An 18,726-nucleotide genomic window follows, 5' to 3' on the forward strand; every position below is an offset into this window, starting at 1 on the left:
GCGGTTTTGTCCTCAGTCAGGGTTTATGTGTTGGAGCAGGAAGCAAGCAGCTTGGAGGCCCTGTGTGTGCTGCAGAGAAGAGGGTTAGCTAGCCAGGGTTAAATGTGTGTGTTTCTCTCCTCACACGGGCTTTCAACATGGGGAAAAGAGGTGTAACCCAAGTGAGCTTACGGTGTTGCTGCCTTTGATGTGTGAGATGGGTGTATCATGTATAAAGAGCACCTGGATGGTTTTTAAATGCAGGCAGTCTCTCTTCTGTGGGGTAGAGCTGGCAGCAGCCTCCAGGGAAAGGGTGGAGTGGTCTCATCGTAGCTGAGGTTGTTTTGTCAGCGGTTTGCAGGAAGTGCCAGCGTATGGTGCTGGGCTCCTGCTTTGCAGAGCTGCCTGTTGCTTCAGAATACATCTGGTTAATGGGGCAAGATAAAGTGCTGAGCATCGGCCCTGTTGCCACTCTTCTGTGTACCCCTTTACTCAAAAGACCCCCTGCTCTCCAACACTTGCCTGGCCAGCTTACTCCTCCAGTTCACTGGTGACAGTCCCTCCCTCCTCCAGTTGTCTGGCCATGCCTTCCTTCTGGCTGATTTGTCCCTTTGCATGTTTTCCCCGCAGGGCTCGGAATGGAACGCCTCCAATTTGGAAGACTTGCAGAACAGAGGGTAAGTAGCTTCAGGCCATCAGCTTAAAAGCAAGAGCCTGGCCTCAACACTTGTCTATGCAACAAACTCTACTCCATACCTGCTGTGTAACCTGAGTCTTACTAAAGGGTTTGCAGATCTGAACAAGCTCTTGCTTCCTCCAAACTCTGCGTCCCACAAACAGGCACCCTAAAGTAAAAGAATCTTGTTCCCTGACCTTGACTGACATCCCCTTGGCGAACAAAGGAAGCCAGCAATCTCATACCTATAAGTAGCAAAAAGCTACAATTACTTAACTGGATGCTGTGTAGTTGGCTCTGTGCCCTCTGCTCCAGCCCGTTGTTCTGGACTGAGGTCTCACGATTACAGAGGCGCTTTGGAGTCTGGACCTCCGGACTGCGGCAGGAAGGAAAATATGTAAAAGAGCATTTGTTGCTTTGAGTGGGGCCCAGTAGGAAGTAAAGTCCTTTAGGTCTCGGGCTTAGCACTGATGGGTTCCTCTGTCTCCTGCCCTTTCTGCCTTTCAGGCTTAAGCTTAGAGTGCCCTTTGTCTAGGCCAGGTGGATCTAAGCACCAAGATTTTGCAATTAAATCATTATTTATGGGTTTGTCTTATTTGTGCCAATCCAGTGGAAAAAACTAATCACTGTGCTGAATTGAATTGATAGCATACTTCTGTATCTTGGAGAATCAGCCTGGAAAAAAATTACTCTCCTCATTCAGCTCAGGGTCTTCTGCATTTTCCTTGGGTCAGACAGGTCGTACTTGACTGCCAGCGATCTCGTACCTGCTAGGGAAAAGGGATGTCACTCCCTTGCGGTGTTCTTGTTCTGTCTGATATCCCAGCATGAGTGCAGTTCATAAGCATTTTACAAGTAACCCTCAGGGCTAAAAATACTGGATGTAGTGTACATAAATACCATATGCTTTTTCTAACAGTTTCCTTTCCAGAAAATTTAGGGATAAGAAATAAATCCTCCCCAGTGGCTCATTGTCTGTTACATCTCTCTGTAGTTATTTTATGCATTTGTTTAACTATGGTGTTGCTGACAAGCTTATGCCTTCAATCTTCCCATGTTGTTGGTGCAGCAGGAGGAGAGATTCACAAAGGGGCTTTGAGAAAGTGTCCGAACACTAATTGAACAGTCTTTGCAGGAGCTCCTGTGACACAAGTGTTGCTAACACTTAGAACAGAGAGACGGTGGGCAAGCAGTGTAACCTGAAATACTGTAGAGGAAGTTTCTATCCAGTATGGATAGAGCCCTTTTATCAGAGGCTAGGCTCTAAATTGCTCAGCAAAACCTTTTGTCTGTGTTAGCCGCTGCTTCTTTGCATTAAGTCCTGGTTTCCAAGGACGTCCGTTCAAGACTGCAACTTCAAATGCTTTGAGTTTTGCCACTCGCAAGGCAAGGCTGTTGTGTTACCAAAGCAGCTGTGATACCTCCCTGAACTTGCTGTGTTCTGCACACTCTGCATTTTTATCTGCTGTCTGTTTCCATGCAGGGTGCGGTATATTTTGAATGTGACTCGAGAGATAGATAACTTCTTTCCTGGGCTCTTCGAATACCATAATATTCGGGTGTATGACGAAGAAGCAACGGATCTTCTGGCTTATTGGAATGACACCTACAAATTCATCTCCAAGGCAAAGTAAGTCTGTTCAGAACAGAACAAACACATGTAGAAGATGTATACTAAGTATTTTATATTTTCCTACTGATTTTCTTAACTACTTTTCTTCCTTGCCTACCTAGGATCAAAGGATTTTCATTTTGTAGTTTCTGAGTGTTAGTGGCTTTCCACAAATTTCCATTCTTGCGGGTGCTTGTACAAGGAGCAAGGTAGGACTAGTGAGGGGTTTCTGCCCAGCTGCAGTCCAGGCAAACAGTGGAGGAGATCATTCCAGTACTAGAGAGCTAACCGTTTGCCTGCTGCTTAGGAAATGCAATGGATCTGCAGAGGTGCTGGTGGGAAGAAAGGGCAGTAACAAATTGAGCAGGGTTTAACAAAATAAAGAAGCAAAACCTTATAAGCCAAACACAAACATAAGCTCTTCCCTGCATTGTGAGGTTGTATAATGAAGCCCACAGTCTGGAAGTGATTTCTTGTAGTGTAATGCTCCAGAGCAAACCCTTCCCTTTAATAGGAGTAAATGCCTGTGTAGGTCTCTGAGCTGTCAGTTACAGTGAGTAATCTGATAGGGGGTGCTGAAAGTAGGGCCTTTTTACTGCAAAGAACTGCATCCCAGTTATATGAGCTGTCTCCAGTTAATTCAGCAGCCTTCTTAAGGGAAAACTGGTCAGAAAGCAGATTGGCACATGTTGCCTTTGAAGTATTATTTCCGTTATAGAAGTCTGTCATCTCTTAACTGTAGCTGGTGCTTGCAATTTCTCATAGCCTTTAAAAGCTGACTTGTTTGAGTATGGCTCAAGACTTACTTAAGATGGTTTCTCTAAAAGACAGCATTGTATTCCCTTAAGTATTGATTTTGAATTGTTGTCATCCTCAGAAGTATGCTCCTGCCCAGAATATTTTCCATTGGGGTTTAAACGATTGGGCCTCAGTACTGTGTATGAGGCGATGTAAATTAATAATCTTCCAAATTGGGGCAATTACTGTACCCCCTTCTTTGCCCTGTCTGCTTGTTGTGTTTGGGGTTTTTTTTAATCACCAAAAGCATTGCAAAGTTTTGACTAACTTGATTTGGAAAGTTGAGAAAGTCTTAGAGCAGCCTAAAGGCTGCTATAGCCCAGTATACCCCAGGCAGTGCAGACATCTCTGAGTGTCTGGGGAGCGTGGATGCAGGTACAGGCTCAGAGAGCTGTGAGCAGCTGAGGTCTGAGCTTGTCGAGGCACGTGACTGTGTGTGCTCTGTGGCCTCCTGGTTTGTCCTGTGGGAACTTCACATGGCTGGCAATCCAGAAAACCTAGTGCTTGAAGGGGGAAATTAAAGGTGCCAAACTCAAGTTCTCTCAGCCTGCTCCGTGCCCAGTGCACGGAGTTCACAAAGAAGGGCCATAGCCTTCCTCCTTGTATTTCATGGCAGACAAATGTGTTTTAATTCCTTGGAGCAGAGTGCTGGCTGCCCTTTCAGGCTCTGTACCAGTCTCGCCAAGCAGAGTAGCTGCTCATTGCACTTGAAAGCAGTGTTTGCTTTGCTTTCAATAAGAAAAAACGGATTAAAACCAAAGGATCTTCCATCTGATTGCAGCAGGGCGCTGCACTGCAGCCATCATTTGAGGTCTCTGCCTCCAGCCATGGGGAGGTCATCTTTTTCACTCGCTTGTGTTTGGACAGGTACCAAGGTGAAGGACTGTTACAAACAGAGCAGGGAGGGTGAGCTTTCTACCTACAGACAGTCCTAAGAAATAGTGGTATCAATAAAAATCTGCCAGGTTGGTCCATGGGGATTTTGGCTGGATTTGCACCTACTGGTGTCTTAAGAGATGTAGATGGAGGCTAGGTAGGGTTTCAAACACCTGACTAAAGCAATGTTGGTCTTGTCCAGCCAATTGCCAAACCTAATAATATGCCATCAAAAGTTTGCAGTAGAACAACATCTCTGTGCTAGGGGCTGCCCTGAACTGCTCAGTATCTTCCAGGGATATGTTCCTAGACTGTGGCACCACATTTGTGTGATAGATACTCTTTTTATTTGGAATACTGCTTGATACCAGTGGGCCATTTGGGCTGAGTTCAAAGATACCATATTCGTCTGTAGCAGTCTTCATGAATCTCTGCAAACAACCGATGTTTGTTCGCTTTGTGATAAAAGCTTCAGAAGAGCTGTTGTAACAAAATCTGTTAAGAATATTAAGACCTTGTTCTTCACTTTCTTTGTGTGTCTTGCTCCAGTTTGTAAATTGGATTATCAGATCACATCCCAGACTTCAACTGTGGCCACAGTGTTGAAAGTGTTTGATAATGCTCTGGTAAAGAAGTTGCTATTTTCTTAAGCTTCTCAGAGGCTGTGTTTTCTATTTAATGATCCTCTTTTGTCCTTCTCCCGCTTCAGGAAAAATGGTTCTAAGTGCCTGGTGCACTGCAAGATGGGAGTGAGCCGCTCAGCGTCCACGGTGATTGCCTATGCCATGAAGGAGTATGGCTGGAACCTGGACAGGGCTTATGACTACGTGAAGGAACGGCGCACCGTCACCAAGCCCAACCCCAGCTTTATGCGGCAGCTGGAGGAATACCAAGGGATCCTACTGGCCAGGTGAGTGGAAGGAATGACCTGGATTACCTGTGTTAAGGCATAGCGCTTAAATGATTGACTCCATTATTTTAATTAGAACTTCCATCACTGCATTATGCTCATGATTGTCTTGGGAAAGATAGCGCTCTGTTTTCATGGGTTATCTCAGCTGAGCCTGGGAAAATGGGTGTAATAAAGAGTTTTTTAGGAGGCTGTTTGGCTTCTAGGATGGCTGTTTTTTGGAGAGTAGCATCCCGTGAACTGCCATCCGAATGCAGCATTCAGAGCCGTGCAGACTCCAGCAGAGATAAATGATGTCCCTGTTGCTTGTAACATCACTTGGCAGGGAACTCGCTTTGTCTCCATCTCAGCCTTACAGTTCCCTGTTGAACATGCCCCTCCTCAGCAGCTGGTCTGGTTTTATTTAGATCCCTTCGGTAAGTGTTGGTGTTAGGGGAGGGGACAGGATGTTCTGTGCATTGCAACAGCGGTGTTTATTCCTGCAGGGAGTCCTGAGGCTGGTCTGGAGCTGGGCCTGGGTATGGGCAAGTGTGTTGTAATCTCAAGCCTATCACCTGATTAGCAAAAAGACATAAATATTGCATGTTTCTGAGAAATCCGCCTGTAAGCTGTGTTAAGCAATGTCTTCACGTGATCAGCTGGAAGGAGGTAGTGATACTTTGTGTTTCACGAGATTACGGTATTTTGTTTAGGATCCTGGTGTGCTTTGCCAGGGAGCAGGTCTGAAGCAAGCAGAATTACCCAAGCTGAGCCTCCTGCCACAGGAGGTGGCTCTTAGCGTGTTTTGACCAAAGTAAGTCTTTCATAGCTTCTTGGTGCTGTTGAAAGGTGCCTGCCTTATGCTGTTCTTTACAGCAACTCAGGTACTCATGTGCTCTCTTTAGGACACACTTCTCACCTCTCTCCTCTGCTTGGTTTTGTCCCTTTGGGTCTGTCCTATCCACTTGTGAAGACCTCTCTTCCGTTTTTCTGTGCTAATGACTTATCATTCCTCCTTTGCTCTCCACCTGCTCCCAGCAGTCTGGCTATCTCTGCTGCTGGGCCAGGTCTGGATTCCCCATTTTTACACCAAATCCCTGATGTAAGCTCCTTTTGTCACTGAAGTGTGCTTCCTCTTTCCCTCTCCGCACAGATGAGCAACCTGAGGGCTCCTCCCAGCTTATTCCCTGATCAGGTACACCCACAGGATCTTTGTCCCCCACCTCTTCCCATGCCTGTTTTGCTCTCCCCCTGCTCCCCAAACGTTGACTGCCATAATGACCCTCTCTCTCTCTCTGAAAAGCAGCCAAGTAGTATCGAGTCTCAGGATAGATCACAGTGGAACAGATATTTTAAGAAATTGTGCTCTTCTGGACTGAAATCCTTTGAGACAGACAGCACACCTGCCTTTGGTGCCTTGTGTGACACCAAATGTGCTGCTGGCACCGGTTAATAAAGGTCAGTGCTTAACTCTGAGCTAGAGGTGACCTGACTGGTGTGCTGTGCTATGTAGTATTGGGCAGACTGGGAAATTAGATCTCACTGGGGTAGACTGGATGGAGGAAAAGAAGCTTTTCAGATGGGAAAAGCATGCCAACACCCTTTGCAACAGGTTGGTGAACGCCTGTGAGGAGCCCTGGGCTGGTAGCAGCTGGTATATCACATCTTCAAGCCCTCAGTCCTGCAGTTGGTTTAGGTAATCTGTTAGTCTGGTAGTTGGTGGCACACCTGCAAAGCCACCCTGTACAAACATTTTGGTTAAGGATATTTCTTTTTTTCCTGTCTTCCGGTAATTTATTTTTCAGGAGGTAAAATCTTTCTTGCTGCCGTCATTTATATGGCATGTGGCTCCCCTCCCACTTAAGCACACCACTGCTCCTGACCTACTCTGCAAGTCCCCATACAATGGCACGAATGGGATTACTCGTGAGGCTTTAAAAAATGCAAGAGCAGTGCATTACATCTCTGTGTGTAGGACTAAAAAGCCTGCAGTAAGCGAAGCTTCACTGAAGCAAGGAATGGCCTCTCTGTACTGCAGAAATGGTCCCTCTTTATGTGGTTCCTTTCTCAGCTCCGAACTGCTTTTTCTCCTCTTTCTTCTCTGTGATATTTAGCTTTGGCCTCTGGCTGCCTTGTTTATTGCTGCGGTATTCCAGGACAGGTAAAAAAACAAAAACAAAAAACTCAACAGATTCACGCTCATGTGACTGCTCCAGTTTCAGAGGGAAGGTATGTGAGGGCAGCCATGTGCTCGCACTATCTAGTTACGGTTTTGTGTTGGGCTTACAGCAACTGGGATATGTTTTCCAGCTGTAAAATGAAAATCCCCTGCCTGCTTTTAGTCACAACAACAAGCGTGTTTTTGCTCTTTGGGACTGTCATACTTCCTGGGGTTAGTTAAACTGTCCCCTCCCTCTGAGACACAGAAAGGCTGAGCCAGCCCTATTTCTTTTATTAGTTACGGATAAGTTACAGAAAAAGTGTGTTTGGGATCCCCTGTGCCTTGTGTAACTTGTGAATCAACAGCAGTAGTTTTACACCGGAGCCTGGAGAGCTGGCTGCAGCGTGGTGGGAGGTGCGGGGGGCTCCTGGTCCAAGGCTGCTGCGGACACAAGCTGGCCAGCCCTGGTGCTGCCCCCAGACCTTGTGCTGTGCCTGGCACACCGAACGCCTGGGCTGCTGTGGGCCGTTCTCCCCAGCGCCGGGAACGCTGCCCAGAAGGGTCAAGAGGTGGCTGTGGGCTCTAGGAAGGGATGTGGGCTCCTGTTCTTTGACCCTGCTTTTAGCACCTCTTGCAGGTTGTAAGACTGGAGGAGGTGTGAGATTAAAAGTTAATAAATACACCTCTCCCAGTGGTTGTTGACATCTGTTTTGCTTCTCAGATCAAGGCCGTGCTAGGCAAGTTTGGTTTGTTCATGCACAAGGGTAATTTTGACTTTCAAAATCAGTTGTGCAGCAGAGTGCTGGATTTGAGCACTGAAGCACCAGGTCGGGAAGTGCCCTCAGAAAGCATCAACAACTTCTCCCCAGGTTACGTGAGCAGAGACATGGGCAATGTTTGGCATCCCATACAGAGCCTCAGCAACAACCTGCCTCACGGACAAGCCTGGTTCTGCTGCCAGTGTCAAACTTTGCTCCAAAACCCATTAGAGACAGAGCACGCACACCACAGAGCAATGCCTTTGGCCTCTAGTCTTGACTCTCCTCTCCTCTGAAAAGACCTGATTCTGCCCTGTGTCATACATGAAGGTTGTAGCTGATTATGGGGTTATAAAGCTAAATCCGTGATGGATTATTTTCCTTAGCTGTTGGGCACCCAAAATTAAACTGGTACATTGTAATTAGTTCAACAGCATCTGTTAATTAACTTACTGCAGCCAATGGATGTGTCTGGGAGCGCCTGCTAGCAAGGGACTGGAGAGGTTTTGCAAGGTCTCCTGCAGATCCAAGGACCTTTCTGTGGTATCTGCTCTCCTCCTAGGGGCAAACGGTGGAAGCACAGCCCTGTGGCCGTGGTCACTCAGCAAAGCCCTTGCAGACATGGCTAGCTGGTGTGGTTTCACTGCGAGAAGTTGCCTCCTTTGCTCTCTGTAAGCCCGGGGGCACGGGCTGGGTTTTTTGGCAGGTGGAGATAAGGAAGATGGTGCAATGCCACTGGCAGTTGCTTGGCCTTGTGACTGCTCAGACCTTCCTAAAGGGGCTTTCCAAGAGCTGGAGAACTCTTGAGCTTCCTTCCTGTGAAAGGCAGGTGGTGTTTTGGGCTGCTTGTTGAGTGTTGAGGATGTCTTCTGTGTTTCACCCACACCCACTCACCCCACCCCCTTGGTTACCAGAGCACAGTTATTGATCACTGAAGCTATTCAAAGAAGGAGCCACAAGGGAAATGGGATTTCATTCTGTGTCCACCATCCAGGACTAGGGACCCTGACTCTTCTGGCCATTGCTCACCTGCTAGCAAATGGAAGAGTACTTGCTGGCTGAGAAAGGACCAAATTCTGTAGTTGGTTAAATGTTTCATTTGTTGAGTAGACTGATAAAATACTGCTCGGGAATACGTGTGTGTGGAGCGGAACAGTGCAGTGGGATTTAGCTACTGGAAAGTGGCTTATTATTGGATCAACTTCTCCAGCAGCAGGTTTGGCCCTGAACTGTTTAGGTGAAGCTGCAGTTGTGGTCAATGACTGCAGTATTTGGCACGGTTTTTCATGTAGGTTGCATCCTCTTACAACAAGGTGGGTCTGGCCCTGGTATGTGAAAACACTACTCAATGTTTTCATCTGCCTTTCTTCCCCACAGCAAACAGCGACATAATAAACTGTGGCGCTCGCACTCAGACAGTGACCTCTCGGACCATCACGAGCCCATCTGCAAGTCTGGGCTGGAGCTGAACAAGAAGGAGATCACCACCTCGGCCGACCAGATCTCGGAGACCAAGACCAACGACAACCAGCAGCCGATGTCTCCCATCTACTCAGCTGAGCTAGACAGGGAACAGCAGCTCCCAGAGGATGCAAACATGATTGAGGAGACGTGTGTGAAGGAGAGGAGGATCCACCTAGAGTTTACATGTCGAGACTTGCATGCTGAGCAGATGGAGGACAAGCTGAACCTGAACAATATCAATGGCTGTACAGCAGGATGTTGTGTAGACTCTGTCCCCCCTGATAACTGCCATGCTTCTGAGGCCTTAATGCAACTCCAGCACCCCTTGGAAATAACAGAGTTTCCTGATTTGACAGTGGATGATCTAGAAAAAGATGCCCTTAAGCCTGATATGAACGTGCACTTGGTTCCCATGGAAGAATTCACTTCGTGCTTAAAAGACTTTCCCCAATCCCCAAACCAAAATTCCCTGAGTCTCCAACAGAATCCCCAGCCCAAAGTGACGGACCTCAGTACAGACAGGATTGATTTCTTCAGTGCTTTGGAGAAATTTGTGGAGCTTTCCCAGGAGAGCCGGTCGCGCACCTGCTCCCATTCCAGGACGGAGGAGCAAGGGAGTGGAAGGAACGGGGTCTCCAGGGTCTCCGTGCTGGAAGTGCCACCTGCTGCAGACGGGGGTGCAGATGCTCGAAGGAACAGCTCTGGAAACTCTCCTCAGGCATCGGATGACTCTTCCACAGATGAAGAACAACAAAAGGTTAAAATAACTTGCTTGGTTTTTTAGGAACTGCTGCTCAAACTTGTCTGTGGGTAGTTCTCTTGCTGTGAGGTTGCTGTGGACAGGGGATTTTCTAGTCCTGGCTTTCACTGAACAGGGTAGCTGTTTGGGGAGGGATTGCTAGATGCTTCCCCTTTTCTTCACTTTTAGGTACTTGCCCTTTTCTACACTTTTTCCTTAAACATCTGTTTGCTGGCAGTGGCAGGGCACTGGCTGAGTCGACCTTGACCTGACCTGCTGTGCTGTTCTCATGAGAAACTTATTTTGGAGTTTTGCATCAGGAGAGCAGATAGGTGGGACTTGACCCACTAATGCAGCTGCACCCTGAACAGCCAAGGCCAGCCAGCATCCCAAACCCGCGCGGATATTTATCTGACTTGAGAAATCTGCCAAAGAGTGGGACAAAACTGGCACCTTTCCCTGGTTGGGAAGCACCAGCATTGGGATAGTAAATCAAGGCAGATGCAGAGCTTTCACTGCTGGAGGAAGAGAATGAGCCTGTCCAGGCCCGGGGTGATGGGATCAGGCACATCATGGCTCACCTCTCTCCTCAGTAGAGAGATGTTCCTGACAAAATTTAGTAACCTCTGAATTGAGGTACCTTTCTCTTATAATTGCTTTCCACCCTCCAGGGCTCTCACAGGGATTGATGATGTCCGGGGCCATCATTTTCGGGGAGCCTCTCGTTTAAATTCCACGCTGCATTGCTTGAATCTTTTCCATCTCCATGTGAGGCAATAAGGCTCTTCTAGATATAATAGGCCAACGCTCTCTCCAGTGATTTGGCAGAAAGAGCCTCTGTGCCGATGGGGGAGCTTCTCTGGCCATTTTCCTCTGGGAAACCAGAGCATTTCGACGCTCGGTCATTCTTCATGCTGTACTTCTGTTTGCTCCCGTACGTGGGCAGAATCTTCCACGTTTTCAGTTCAAAACTGCACTTTTAGCAGCATTAGGATTTTTTTTGTTAACTGGACTTTATTTAAAAAAAAAAAAAAAAAGGCTAAATTTCCCTTGGAATTCGTGGCAATTAAATAAAAGTTCTTAAATCTCAGTCTGGGTGAAAATCCAGCCTGGAATATGTTAAATGCAGTCCCAGAGACAATAATGCTTCCACGTTAGTGATCACGGCACTTGTAGTCTATCCCCACACACTGGCACGTGCGCTTTTTGTTCCTTTGGGGATGTGCACCCCTATTTCTTTCAAGCCGCTGCCATTTGCTCTGTGTCAGCACAGCTGATCCATTTTGTAATTTTCCTGTTTCTGTGTTGCAGGAGGTCCCTGAGCTGCCTAGTGCAGGCCAGCTCACAAGATCCCACTCGGAAAATGCCATTTCTGTGAAGGAAATTATCACAGAGATTGAGTCAATCAACCAGGGAGCAGGACCTGCCCAGCAGAAGGAGGGTTCAGCCAACCTCACCCAGACACCAAAGAGGAACACAGTGCATGACCTGCCAGTGGAGGCGATTTGGGCATCGGAAAGGGTGGAACAGAGTGAAGGAACCTGTGCTGGACACCAGGAAAAGGAGAAGGGCCCTCTGCAAGCTGAGCAAGAAGCTGCCCCCTCCCTGCAGCCATCTTCTGGTAAATCAGACCTGGAGGAAAGCAGCCCTGTGGGGGAGCAGCAAGAGCCTCGTGGCTCCATCAGCCCTGAGCCTAAGTGGTGCCCTGGCTCCGTCCGGCGAGCCACCCTGGAGTTTGAGGAGCGCTTGAGACAGGAGCAAGAGCACCAGCACGTGTCCCCAGTCTGCATCTTACCGACCCGCAAGAACTCCAGGAACGACTCTCCAGCTGCCGAGCTCCTGCCGCGAGGGAAGAGCGAGGAGCCGCCCCTGGAGCTGGCTCCGGAGGGTGACAAGGTGCGGGGTCCAGGTGCTGAGGAGCTGCTGCTGCCTCCCGGGGCAGAGCTGCCTGCAGGCAGACACCTGCCTGTGCCCCTCGCCTCCTCTGCACAGGAGTCCCTGCCTGCAGAGCCCAGCCCGGGGCAGGAGGGAACGGCACAAGAGTGCAGAACAGTGGTCTCATTTGATGGGACGGAGGAGCCATCCCTGCCCTCCCTCCTCCCAAAGAGAATTGAAATCATCGAATACACTCCCACAGTCAAGTCTGCAGAGCGCCCTGACGCAAGCTGTGAGCAGGGCGGGCTGGCTGCAGCCCTCCCGTCTTTAGATGAAAACTTGAACCCTTCATTGTGCTCGGAGAAGGCACCGACTTGTCTCAGAGCTCTGGCGCTGGTAAATCTCTCGCTGCCAGAGCACGCGGTACACAAGCAGACCACCTTCACTGTGGGCAGCCCCAGCAAGGAAGGTGGTGGGTTATCTGTTCACCTCGGTGCTGCTTCCCCCTCTGCCCAGGTGACCTCTACGCCTTCAGCCAGCCTAGATCGCTCTTCCTACCCCTACGTAATTCACCTGGAAGGTGTCACTGAGCAGAGCACAGGTACAGACGATGAGCTGGTCACGCCACGTGGCATTGAGGGAGACACGACTCTCCCATTCAGGGACAGCCCCAAGCCTCTCTGCAGGGGGGGTGCCGGCACCTCGAGGCAGCTGAGCGGCGAGGACTTCACCAGCCAACGTGCTGAAAACATGGACCTTCTGGACATCTCTTTCCTGTGCTACAGCCTCCCTCACAGCTCCAGCAGCCACAGCATGGAGGAGCGCAGCAACAGCCCTGGGTTGGTCAAGCAGCGAGCGAAGGAGATAGAGGCTCGGATCCGGCATGCGGGGCTCACCACACCCTCCCACATGAAACGATCGGCATCCTTGGCCAAACTGGACTGCCTGGACCTCTCCAAGGACGACTTATCCGAGAGGGAGTTGGCCTCTTCCAATGCCAACCCGGTGCTTCTCACCTGCGTTGCCCTCGGTCGAGGTTTTCGCAGGGGGAGGTTGGAGAGGGACTCGGAAAGCGTGTGCGGAAAGCATCGCCTTTCCTCCCCAGAGCCCGCTAGGCATTTTGTGGAACAGCTCAGAACAGCGGAGTGCATTGCCCAGAGCAAGCCAGTGGAGAGGCCGCTAGCTCAGTACGCCAAAGAGTGCGGCTCCAGCCAGCAGAGTTTGTTTTCCAGCACAGATCCGACGTGGACTAGCTCTGAGGAGGGTCCTCCGCTGCTCCAGGTGCAGGTCCTGGACTCCTTGTCTCCAGCTCAAGGTCTGGCTGTCGCACCCCGGCAGCAGCACGGGAGAACTCACCCTCTGAGGAGGCTCAGAAAGACCAATGATAAAAAGCGGACAACCAATCCCCTCTACAATACTATGTGATCCTGAGCCCTCGGCTGTGATTTCTTACTGAGAACCCGTGGTGTTGCATTCACGCAAGGGGCAGGTGTAATATAAGGAACATGCACTTTATTGGTTAATTTTATATATATTGTCATTTTACTGTTCCTGGCGCATGTAGGTGTGGGTTGGTTCTTCTGTGTGTGACTCTGACTGCAGGACTGTTTGGGTTTTTTTTAAGTTTTTTAACTCAGATAACCTCAAAATCCTCTTTTTTTTTTTTTTGTTAGTTTGTTTTAAAAGAACACCTTTATCATCTGAAAATTTATGTTGGCTTGCTTCAGCAAGGTGGAGTGTTGCTTAGAACCAGGTCCTAGTTCCTAACTTGAATTTTCCCCATGCCTCAAAATGGTGCTGGGCAGTTGTTGGGGTGAGAGCCCCCGTAAATGTGAAGGCTGTGCCAAGGTCCCTTTGTTTGGCCTTTCTTTTATTTCTGCAAACTGGAACTCCACTTCAGGACAAACCCCCCCGGGCTCGGTTCGGCTGCTGCATCCCCAAAAGGAGGGCACAGGGTTAAAATCCTCCCGACGGATGCTCTGAAAACCCTGGGCAGCCTGGCACCGGGATCAGTGCTCCCCTCCCGGTGTGGGTCCTGCAGAGCCCCCCATTTTGCGGTGAGGTGGAGCAGAGCTCCTCCACGAGCTGCCAAGCTCACCTCTCCTCGGCTGCCCCAGACCAGGGGGTGAGAGGAGGAGAGCCCCCAAAGCCAGAGTGTTCTTTTAAAACAAACACCTCATTAGGGTTTTAACCCTCCCATTACTTGAATACTGCTGTGGGCCTTCCAAGTTCATGGCCATATCATCTATCCTCTGCCCTCCTGCTGCCTCCCCTCCGCCCAAAAGCTGTTCTTGTCTTGTGCTGCCTGAGTTTTCCTCTCCCCTCTGCCATGCTCACGGGCACTTCTGGTCGCTCCCAAACCTAGAGGCTGTTATGATTGTTACACGACGTATTGCCCCTACTGAATGCAAAGCTTTGTCCTCTCTGCTGTCACTCCTAACACTCAACCCGGAGGAAAGATCTTTTCTGGAAGTTTTTTCTTTTTTTGCCTAAATTGTATATATGGTATTTATATAGATTTTTTTTTTGTTGTTTCTATGTTTTTGTTGGGCTTTTTGGTGTTTTTTTGGTTTTTTGTTTGTTTTTTTTTTTTTTAAAAAAAAAAAAAGGGCAAGACTGCATTCTGTAAACTGGAAAACAAAACCACCTTACTCAAACTCAGTGCTGTTCATTGTAATCTGCACAAAAATGGGAGTGGATTTGACATTGTAAGCTGTCTTCCCTTTCCAAAAGTGAGCCTCGATGCCAGCCTTTGCCAAATGTGTCCCTTCTCCTCCAGTCCTGCGTGAACCCCCGTTACCCCACTGCGGGAGGGGGACTGCATATCTGCTCGTCTCCCTCCCCGTTGAAGCTGGGTTTCAGAAGTGCCAGTCGGACGTGGAAAGCAGTCGGCCGCTCCGAGCCATTCTGCAGGTTCTTGCTTCCCCAGGGACCCTGCGTTTGAAGGGTCTGCTCCAAATTTCAGCAAATTAATTTTATGGTTCCCAAGCAGTTTGGCTAAATCAAAGCTCCTCATTTCCAGCCGTGCATATCAGCAAATTCTATGTGTGCTGTAGGAGCAGAGAGAAAGGCCCTTGGCGGTTGCAGGAGAGCTCTGGGTCCTGTCTGCAGTCCTGTGGCAGAAGAGCGTGTCTGAGCTGGTGCTTGGCTCTGGCCCAGACCTGCCCTCCGGGGAGGAGCAAAGCGGAGAGAAGATGCAGAATGGCTCCAGCTGCTGAAAGCCCAGCAGGGCGAGGATGCGGTGTGGGAGGAGGAGCAGCAGACAAGGCCGTGCCTAGAAAGCAGCACTAATGCTGCAGAGCCTTGTGCTCGCTGATGGGACAAGCTCAGCTTGAGCTGGAGAGGAGCGCAGGGCACCGGAGCGCTGTGGAGTATTGGGAAGCAGCATGCGTCTGCCCTGGGGAAGGGGTGTCCATAACCCCCCAGCTTGCCCGCAGCCAGCAGCAGAGGATAGCCTAGCAGTTTGCAAGCTAATCCCACCTCCTGTAGCTCCCAAGGATCCTCCCGCACTGCCTTGCAGAGCCTGCGTGCCTGCAGCCCGGGCGTGGGGCCGTGAGCGTGTCTGTCCTTCTCCAGCAGCAGCGTGCAGTTCGTCCCTCCCCTTCCGAGGAGCTTGAGCTCTGCTGGGGAGGGATTGTCACCCGTGCTAGCTGCAGGCTGGAGCACAGCCTGAAGTAGCCCAGCAGGGCCCTGTCTTGGGTCACATAGCATGTCATCCCAGGCCATTTCGGTCACTAGAAGTCACCCAAGTCCCTGGCCTGAGAGGCCAGATGCTTCTTTGGGACGCTGAAAGACATTTGGCTTCTCCTAGCCAGTTCCAGCTGGTTTCGGAGCTGGGCAGGCAGTGTGGAAAGGCCAAGTGGCTCATGTCATCTTGTGAAGGACGATTTCAGTCCTTGCCTCCCGCACTGTTCCTGACCCCAAGGACATGTCCGCCTGCCCCTCCGTGTGCGGAAGGGATGGGGTGCCACCAAGCTTGCCCTGTGTTGGAGGGAGCATGCTTGGCTGGCAACATGTCCTGGTGACAAGGATCTGCTTGGGAGGGGAAAGCCCTGTGTATAATTTGTTCCCTTGAGAAGGGAGGAGGAGGAGGAAGGGGATCAGGTTTCTTTGCCCGGCTTGATCTCAGGAGAAATGCCCTATAGGAAGGCTCTTCCATGCAGACCAGAAATGCTGCTTCCTTCCAATACTCTGCTGCTGTCCGGGTACTTCAGCTGGGGAGAGCAGCGAAGGGGCAAAGGCCCTGGCAGGGAGGTGCTTTGCTGTCCCCTTGTCCTCTGCTCTGGCCCAGCGCAGCTGGTTTTTCTCTGGGAAGCCTGTGGACAGGCGGAGGGAGTCGGGGAAGGTGGTTCTCTTGCAGAGTTATGAAGGCCTTGGAGGTCTGGAGGCTCTGACCTGGACGGCAGAAAGGGGAACGGGCTGGAGGGGCGTGTTGCATGCAGCTCTCCAGGGGTCCTGGGTCCTCCTTGGCCAGTGTCTGGGCAATGAAGCCACCAAGCCCCTGGCATCAGAGGTCTCTGCCTGGGGACAGTTGTCCTTTCTCCATGCTGGTGGCTCATGGGGGGGTGGTAGCTCCCTCCTGGTCCCTGTGGCCACCCCCCGAGAGCTTCTTGTGACCCGCAGGGAGCAGCACCTCCAGAGCGCTCGGCAGCTGACAAGCCTCGCTGATAGAGGGGGTTTTAGGAGAAACGTGTTGTTTTAAGGGCATTTTTGTACAAAGCAACTGTTCTTTTGGTCTCTTGCAAAGCCCTCTCGGAGGACGCTTTATTGTTTACATTGACTCCTGTACAATATCTCAGCCATCGCCTCCCCCCTTGCCCGCCCGACCTCCAGCTGTACTGTAACGTGTGAGCCTTGCACAAACGGATAGCGTGTGCGTGAAACTGGTTTTTACACTGCGTTCTGTTGCACTCGATGGTGTGTGTGCGTGTGTGCGTGTGTCCGGTCTGCTTGAGAAGTTGTGACATGTACAAATCTCTCCCTTTTTGGCCCTTTCCTGGGGGCACGGTCCCAGCGGGTGGCAGGAGGTGATGCCGCTTCTGGCTCGCTTGGATGTTAAACGGGGCAGGGATTAGCTCCGTGTCCCTCTGCCAGCAAAGGCCTGGTGGAAGGTATCCCATCCCAGCTCCGGCTGCTCTGAGGACCTCCTGGGAGGAGCAGGGTGCTGGGAATCGGCGTGGGTGCTGGGGCACTGCACCTGCCCGGGGCTCGGAGGGCCCACAGCTCTCCCAGCCCAGTGGCAGGAGGACGCTGTACCCGCCGCAGGTCCCCTGCTCCCGTCGCAGTGCGTCCTGCCTTAATCTGGTCCTAGCTCCAGGCGAACCCCCCCGTTTCTCCCTAAGGGAGGGACCCCCTGAGCCCTTGCTGGCGTGGGGTGGAGGCGGGCGCTGGCCTGGCACCGGAGGGGTCTGGGCTGGGCAGAGGGCTCTCGGTCACCCCTCCGGCAGTGCCGCCAGAGGTGCTAACAGCCTGCCCGCACTGCAGACATCTCTGTTGGCACAAAAGCAGGTGCCAGTGCCTTTTATTTTCCTGTATGGAGATCTAACGTCCGTGCGCTGGTTTGTAGGGATCGCCCCAGGGCCGGGCAGTCCGGCCGCACTGCGTGCTGGAGCGTGAGCCCTCAGGGACGGCTGGCGGTGGAGTTGCAAACCGGGGAGGGGAGCGCTTCTGTCTGCCCCTCCTGGATCTTCCTTGGTGGCTGGGATCGTCCCCTTTCCCTCTAAAGACTTTATGACCGATGTGCTCAGCTGTTTTTAAATGTGAACTTGTGCACTGATGTGCAGATTCAATGTTCTTGTTACTGAATGAATAAAGTTTTATTTTGAAGAGGACACGGGCATGCTGCCTCCTCTTTGGGATCGGGGCTGGGGGCGATGAGTGATCCGTGCTGCTGTCGGAGCACGGGGCGGCAGCGGGGAGCTGGGGACCCAGAGCGGGGTTGTTCACTCGTGTCCCCTGCCAGAAGCATAGATGGACCCATCCCGTCCCAAGTGACCTCCTGTGCCGGGGCCGAGGAGCCGTGCGCCCAAGCAGATGCTCCCCCAGCTCCTGCCGCGGCTGCAGGGAAGGTGCCAGGGGTTGTGTATATAAAACTGTCGGGACACTGCGGGTGCCCTCGCTGTACTGCTGCAGGCAGAGGAGCTGCGGGGAGGGTCCTGGGGTTTAAGCTCCAAGGGGGATGTGAAGTTTTAGCAGGGACCCTGGACCAGACCCACTGTGGCCAGCCAAGTAGCTGAGCCGAATCCAAGCACCGAATAACCGCAGCGCAAGTGGATCTCTGCGTTGGGAAACGGCCCATCTCAGGTCAGTTGGTTTTGCTCCATCGTGTCCCTTGTCGTGGCACGCAAGCGTAGCGCAAAGGTGTCTGCGGGCTCCCGCTGGCCTGCCTGGCCGTGGGGAGCAGCGGGGCTGTGAGCAAGGGGGTACAGAGAGAGCCCAATTCCCCGGACCAGTCTCAGCCTCGCCATCCCTGCGTGAAGCTTCCTGCTGGGCCAGGGCTCGGCGGGCACCAGGGTGTGGGGCTGGGGGTGCAGGGCCATCGCTGCGGGGCTGGCAGTGTCCCTAGGGTGTCCCATCCCTTCCCGCTCCTCCCAGCACCGGCTGGGGGAAGGCTTCCCAGGGCCTTTTCTCCACTTGCTGGGGATGTGGCTTGGGGCTGGGGACGTAGGACATGGAGCTCACTCCATCCCCAAGCTCCAAGGGTGGAGTGAGCCAGGGCCGTGGTGGGATGGGGCAGGCAGGGGGTGCATCTGCAGCCCCCTCCCTCCCTTTGGCCGGGCGAGCAAGGATGTCACCTTTTCCCTGCCTTTTTGCCAGCTGCCCCCTCCTGCCCGGCTCAGCCAATGCTCGTCCGGCTCCGCTCGGTGCCCTTGTAGGGTCCAGGGCTTTGCTGCCTTTCC

The 18,726-nt window shown here is 51.5% G+C and overlaps 1 protein-coding gene across 2 annotated transcripts in view; it reads left to right on the plus strand.

Annotated features, from left to right (window-relative positions):
• The window catches only part of SSH2 (slingshot protein phosphatase 2), a 103,183-nt gene extending 85,522 nt beyond the window's left edge, over nt 1–17,661 (plus strand). For both annotated transcript variants that reach the window (XM_075518050.1, XM_075518051.1), the window contains 5 exons: nt 610–656; nt 2,139–2,285; nt 4,651–4,851; nt 9,127–9,970; nt 11,264–17,661. In XM_075518050.1, the coding sequence (XP_075374165.1) occupies nt 610–656; nt 2,139–2,285; nt 4,651–4,851; nt 9,127–9,970; nt 11,264–13,252 (3,228 nt within the window). In that variant the 3' untranslated portion in view covers nt 13,253–17,661. The remainder of the gene's footprint in view (nt 1–609; nt 657–2,138; nt 2,286–4,650; nt 4,852–9,126; nt 9,971–11,263) is intronic.
• Nucleotides 17,662–18,726: the final 1,065 nt, after the last annotated feature.

The sequence above is a fragment of the Mycteria americana genome, chromosome 15 (assembly GCF_035582795.1).
Source record: "Mycteria americana isolate JAX WOST 10 ecotype Jacksonville Zoo and Gardens chromosome 15, USCA_MyAme_1.0, whole genome shotgun sequence".
Lineage (NCBI taxonomy): Eukaryota > Metazoa > Chordata > Aves > Ciconiiformes > Ciconiidae > Mycteria > Mycteria americana.